Raw genomic sequence first — 6,102 nt, forward strand, 5'->3', positions numbered from 1 at the left:
TCTTGAGCCCACATTGTAATGCTGCACCTTCATATTGCTCCTGAGGGATGTTTTTACTAAAATTTGATCTGATATGACAGAGCATCCCAGCTGTGCTTTCCTGTTCTTTTGCTTTAAATTGTAGTACACTCAATTTGGGTTACATAACCAGCTTTATATTAAAGAGAGATAAATTCCTCCCAAAATACATAAACAAACAAAAATAGCTGGTTATCAAAAAGTAAGAATGGTCTCAGCTCTTAGAAACTGGAAAATGTCTTTCATCCTCATAATGATATCTCAATTGATGGGAATAAAATAAGGTTGAAATTGCTTTTCACATTCTGGCTCTGTTGGGGGCATTTTCACATAGACCCCTGTAGTAAGAAGACTTCTTTTCTTTAGCTGCCAAACACAAAAAGAAACAGTCATTATTATTAAAGAACACAGACATCACCCCTGACCATAATAGGAACTCACCAAATATTGGGTCCTTGCCTGTTCAAACACGAGTGTTCATGACATACAGAATTATAAGCCCCAGCATGTTTTCTTGATTCCAATATTAAAATTCGTTTTAGGTAAATAACTATACCATTAATGTAAAATAGTAATTGTTCTCTCTGACTGGCAGATAGGAGAAAGAGACTTAGAAGAATCTTCAGAAATGATGCAAAATGCCTATGGTAATTGACTGGCATTTGTGAAGGAGCCATGATAAAGTACTAAACTTGAGTTACTCTATTTGAAAGCTGTATTTCTCAACTCCACTCTTTGTATTCTTTTTATTACATTTTATCTATCTATGTTAGCAGTTGCTGGAGAAGGATATCATGCTTGGTAAGATGGAGGGTCAGAGAAAAAGAGGAAGACCCCCAACGAGATGGATTGGCCAGGTGGCAGCATTGATGGCGTCAAGTGTGGCAGTGGTAGTGAGGTTGGCCCAGGATCAGACACTGTTTTGTTCTGTTGTGTTTAGGGTCGCTATGAGTCAGTTCCAACTCAATGGCACCTGACAACAACAACAACATCTATCTATCTCTATTAGTCCCTAGTTTTTATCTCCTCAGTAAATTGAGATCTAGTCTACTAGTCTGGGTGGCAGGTTATGACAAATGAGGTAGAAAAAAAGAAATAACCTAGAATAAATGAACATCATTGTCCATCTGAGGAGATGATCTTGGAACTGAGTATGTATTTGTGTGTGGAAGAGAGAGAGAGAAAGAAAGAGATTGAAAAAGACAAATAGAGCTAGAGAGAGAGTCCTTGTGATAGCGAAGCCAGCATTAAACATAGGTGGCTGAGAGGGACAGTCAGAGAGACCTGGACAGAAAGTCTGCCTCTTTCACCACCACCAACTATAGTAAATACAATCTAATGAACAGGGCTAGAAGGTCAGGCAAGGTTTCTCAGGTAAGCATGTAGGATAGTAGGGAACCTGAGTTAGGTGCTGTGTCCATGACAGATATCAGCTTGGACAAGGAAAGCACAAGTAGAGTGGCACCAAGAGATGTCTCTGAAGTTAAATGAAGGAACATTCAGGGAAGAATAAAATCCACCCAGGTGGTCATTTCCACTAACATTTTACCCAACATAATTTGTGTTTCAGGGTTACTAACTGAAGTACGTTTGTGAAGACAAAGAGCAAAACAGTTGCCCCGTGTTGTTCAGTTACTCAAACTGAAACCCTATTCAGAAGCACACACACATTCAATGTCAAAGACATTCATCTAAAATATTAGTCATCCTGAAACCTCAAAGGCCAATGCCAAGGATTCTAATGTATTCTCTACCACTGTTCTTCCTCTTTGACGTGTATTGCTTCATCTCAAGAAAACAAAGCCCTACCCCATCATTTGGTCAGTAGATAACACAGAACTATCCCCACTAAATACGGTGGTTGCCAACATCATACTCACCATTTTGCTCAAAGAAACAGCTGTGATGAGGAAACTGTAAAAAAACAGTCCTGAACTGACTGCTGCAAGAACCCAGAGGAGGAATTCAGAATCTGGACATGGTTCTGGATCTGCAACCAGTAACACAGCATTGTCTGTAAGACAGTCTTTTCATGTTACAGGTCTCCTACCCCACTGGTGAAAAAAGGAAGAAGTTGTTGGAGCTCCCAGGCTTTGATGCACACCCCAAATAGAGCTACTAGCCTACAGGTAACTTTGGTTATTTGGGGCCACTTCCTAGAATATCTAATCAAAGACACAAGATATGGTGGTTATCATTCCAGAGGGAGTGCTCCAGCTTTCCAGTAGAAAAAAAAAAAAAACCACCTGCCTCAACCCATTTTATTTAATAATCAGAAATGTTATTTAGATAGCCACCTATAAGCAAGCCTACTATGTGGAATGATAATGCACCAGTAAAGAGAACCAAAGGACTCTCCATAGTCATAAACAATGAGCCATTGGAAGTTAAGGCGCAAAACTGTTCTCCTGCAGAGAAGACAGCAGAGTGAATGATGTCAACTTAGTAAAATGACTTTGCTCACCAATGACAAAAATCTGAGTCCCATTGCCCATGCCCATGTAGTAGGGCGGTGGGTACATGAGCTCCACTTTGCAGATGTACAGCCCAGTGTCGGTGGCTGTCAGTCCTTGAATGGTGAGATTCACTTTGTTTCCACTGGAGGTTCCAGTGCAGGTGGGATCATCTAGGAAGGTCAACTCCTTCTCCACTTCAAATGTGGAGGCACAGACTTCAGTCATCTGGCTGCTGAACTGCCGCAGTACTGTCACTCGGACCTCTTTGACTTTGAGTGAGAACTCATACTCACACACAAAGCTGGCAACACCCCGGTTGCTGGCCAGCACCACTACAGGCTGGGACACGTACAACGCTAACACAGAAAAGAAAAAGAGAACTCCATGAATTCACTCACATCCACGGCTAGTCTCAGGTAAAGCCTCAAGCCAGGGAAGGTTTATCCTAGAGGGGTAGCCTCCATTTCACCTGTCACCCCTTCTTTCTCCCTTCCCCAAACCCCTCATCCTCCCTAAGCACTAATCCTCTGTCCACTCCAGTTTTCATTCCATTTTTATTCCCCAGGACTTTCTATTAGCTGTTTCAAAAAATATATAAAGTTCCTTCTCAGGAAACAGATTCTTAAAGGCAGAAGGTTATGGCAGGAAGAATTTTGATGTGGCAAACAGAAGAGTTGGCTCTGTCATGAAACATGATTTGGGGCAAGTCACATCTCTCCTGTAGCCTTCATTTTCCTCACATGTGTGGCGCTGTGGGTTAATGCACTGAACTGCAAAGTTGGCTTAAACTGCAAGGTCAGGGGTTCGAGCTCCCCAGTCGCTCCTTGGAAACCTATGTAGGGTCGCTATGGGTAAGAACCAACTTGACAGCACTTAACAACAACCACCACAGTAAGCTGGGATTATTACTAAAGTGCCTTCCACTCTAGCGTTGTAATAATAGAGCATTTTGGGGGGAGTTGTGGGAATTGACGTATAGAATCTTGCTTTACTACTCCTCAAAGCATACTGCGCAAACCTTTGCCTCTTTCTTTAACTGGTCCTGTACTTCTGTTACCTGGGAGTAACAGCTGAGCCATGGCTCACTGGGCTGACCACCCTTTCTCTAGCATCAGTATCATAGAATGGGGATTCTGCTAGATGAAGGAAGCCGCAGAGCAGAGGGCACCAGGTCGTTTCCTCTCCAAACGGAGGCAACCCTGCTGTTTGTTAACTTCTATGGGCTTCCCCTACCGCCATCATCACCTCTTCCGCCCACCCTCTCTCTCTGCTTCACTCTAGCATCTTGGTATTCCTTTGATCTTTTTCCTCTGTCTTCTGCAGGATAAGGGAAATAACTTTCCATACAAAGAGACTCATATCATCTAAGAAATGGTGGTTTCATATCAAATTCTCTCCGAACTCGTCTTTCTGTACTAACATGGCCTCTCTACATTCAAACAAATGGCAACTAGTCATCACCCCAAAACTTGGATTGAATAACGTTACTCATCTGCTCAAACCCTCTGATGCCTTACTTACCATTGCTTGCAAAACAAAATAAATATTATTCTATATTCTCTATGATTCCCTTCCTGCCTATAAATCACCCTTTATTAAAGACACCAGTATCTTCCCCCAAGCATCTGTACTTGGGGGAAGAGAGTACAATATGGTAGCAGCCACAGCCATGGTTAATTCAGCAGCTCAATTTGGTGAGACAAGTATCTTCTTCCCCATTCCACATTTTCCCCTGACAGAATGTTGTTGTTGTTAAATGCTGTTGAGTAGGTTCCAACTCATAGTGACCCTGTATAGGGTTTCTGAGGAGTAGCTGGTGAGTTTGAACCACTGACCTGGTGGCCCAAACTGACGTTGTGGTCAAGTGCATTATCCTGCATCACCAATACCAGGACCTTATCTATCCTTTAAAGTCTGGTTCCAATGGCACCTTCTTCTTGAAGCTAGATTACTTAAAGTGGAATGACCTCCACTGCCTTCTGAGCATCCTTTGTGCTGGTATAGCTCCATTGCAGTACTTCATTACATTATGCCCTACAGTGAAGGTTTTTGTGGTCTAATCACGGCACTTAACAATCACATCTACCCCATCTTCTGCCTCTTAGAGCAGTAGTCACATCCTGCTCAAATGGACACTCAATAATATTTATTGTATTGACTCTAGATCTAAGACCAAATTTCCTGCTTTTCCCTTAGGTGAGCTCCCAATTAGTAGCACTAAATCTGACCACACTCAATATCCCAATATCCCAATATCCATCGTGGATGGATCCTAACTACAGGCTGAGAGCAATTTCCTAAAAAGAAAATTCAATTACTTCTAAGAGTCTTTAATCTTTGCATGTTCGAACATGTAAAATCAGAAAACATATACGACTCTTTCTTAACAAGTAAAAATTAAACTACCACCTACTTAATACATATTATATGTTTTCTTAAACAATAAAGTCTAAAGAGAAAAGGCTGAGATTCAATGGGAATGCTAATCATTTCTAGCCATGTAACACACCTGATGTCCACAACTAAGACAGACAGCAGATAAGTATCTTATGCCAAACAGATGGATGCCTCACTTTCTTTCTCTCTTTCTGCCTTTTTCTTTCTTTTTTTTTCCTCTTGTTACTTTGCAACTTCAAATTACCTTCATTTATAAAGTAATTTTTAAACTATTTCTAAGCAAATGGGATAGTTAGTTTCTAAAGTTGAATTAAAAGATCTTAAACCTTGAATTGGGTAAGAAAGAAACTGCCAATGATTTCATTCAGTTGATTTTTTTTTTTTTTTTTTTAAACAGGGAAATCTGGAGTTTATCTTGATACCAAGCTCCAGTGCATTTAGGATTGTGGATATCTTTTCCCTCCTAAATCTCTTTACCTTAAGGTATTTTCTTTTACTCTTCTGGAAGATTGGAAGAAAATACCTTAAAGTATTGCCAGCGTCTCCCAAATCATCTAACATGTACTCATTACGTATATAGCATACTACTAGTTCTCAGCCATGAGCTGTATGTCTGCTTACTTGCTTCTGCTGCTGGTTGTCTCCCACTTTCAGAGCCATCCAAGCCAGGAGAATTAAGTTGTACCTGTAACTTCTGGCTTTGTTATAAATCACTGCCCTTGATTACTAAAGAAATGAAACTCAGATGGGAGAAACACCTCCTCCACCTTCACGTTCCAAAAGCCTCACTCACCTTTGGAGCAGATGGGAATGAAGAGAAGAGAAAGCACAACAGTGTAGGGCCAGGTCCTGGGCAGGTGCTGCTGAACCCCAGGCCTGAAGAATCCAATGCAAGCCATGGCTTTATGGGAGTGGACTCAGGGCTTCAGGAAGCCAGGTGAAACCTTTCAGGATCCTGGAGCTTTGAATGTGTTTGAACCCACACAGAATCAAGGACTTTATATAGTCGGCTTTGATCCCAGGTATGTACTACACATGTGCACACAAAGAAGGCAAATGAATAGAAAGGCTTTTTGTTTTGGTTTTACGAGAAAGGAAGCCGTGGGTTTAGCAGTTACGTCGAAAAGATAACCTCAAACACTCAAAGTAAAACTGAACAAAACAAACCAATCCATGGATGGAAAATGCACTCAATTTGAAACTAAAGCTTCTTGTGCTCTTTGAGGATCTG

At 41.3% G+C, this 6,102-nt stretch overlaps 1 protein-coding gene across 2 annotated transcripts; it reads right to left on the reverse strand.

Moving 5' to 3' along the window:
* Positions 1 to 279: 279 nt before the first annotated feature.
* CTLA4 (cytotoxic T-lymphocyte-associated protein 4) lies at positions 280 to 5,770 on the reverse strand. 2 transcript variants are annotated; one of them, XM_006861958.1, is made up of 4 exons: positions 5,665 to 5,770; positions 2,483 to 2,830; positions 1,899 to 2,008; positions 280 to 384 (listed from the first exon to the last, which is right to left on the reverse strand). In XM_006861958.1, the coding sequence occupies exons 1-4, from the start codon at positions 5,768 to 5,770 to the stop codon at positions 280 to 282; spliced, it is 669 nt and encodes a 222-aa protein (XP_006862020.1). The 2 variants fall into 2 exon arrangements, with proteins under 2 accessions (XP_006862020.1, XP_006862021.1); XM_006861959.1 differs by lacking the exon at positions 1,899 to 2,008 and having other exon boundaries at positions 317 to 384.
* Positions 5,771 to 6,102: the final 332 nt, after the last annotated feature.

Source organism: Chrysochloris asiatica, unplaced genomic scaffold, assembly GCF_000296735.1.
Source record: "Chrysochloris asiatica unplaced genomic scaffold, ChrAsi1.0 scaffold00045, whole genome shotgun sequence".
NCBI lineage: Eukaryota > Metazoa > Chordata > Mammalia > Afrosoricida > Chrysochloridae > Chrysochloris > Chrysochloris asiatica.

What these genes read in the sequence shown, in the direction of transcription:
- CTLA4 (XM_006861958.1), bottom strand. Translation starts at nt 5,770, where the DNA reads ATGGCTTGCATTGGATTCTTCAGGCCTGGGGTTCAGCAGCACCTGCCC. An exon ending in CATTCCCATCTGCTCCAAAG is followed by an intron (nt 2,831 to 5,664) that starts GTGAGTGAGGCT and finishes TTTCTGTGTTAG; the next exon opens with CGTTGTACGTGTCCCAGCCT. An exon ending in GACTCAGATTTTTGTCATTG is followed by an intron (nt 2,009 to 2,482) that starts GTGAGCAAAGTC and finishes TACTGGTTGCAG; the next exon opens with ATCCAGAACCATGTCCAGAT.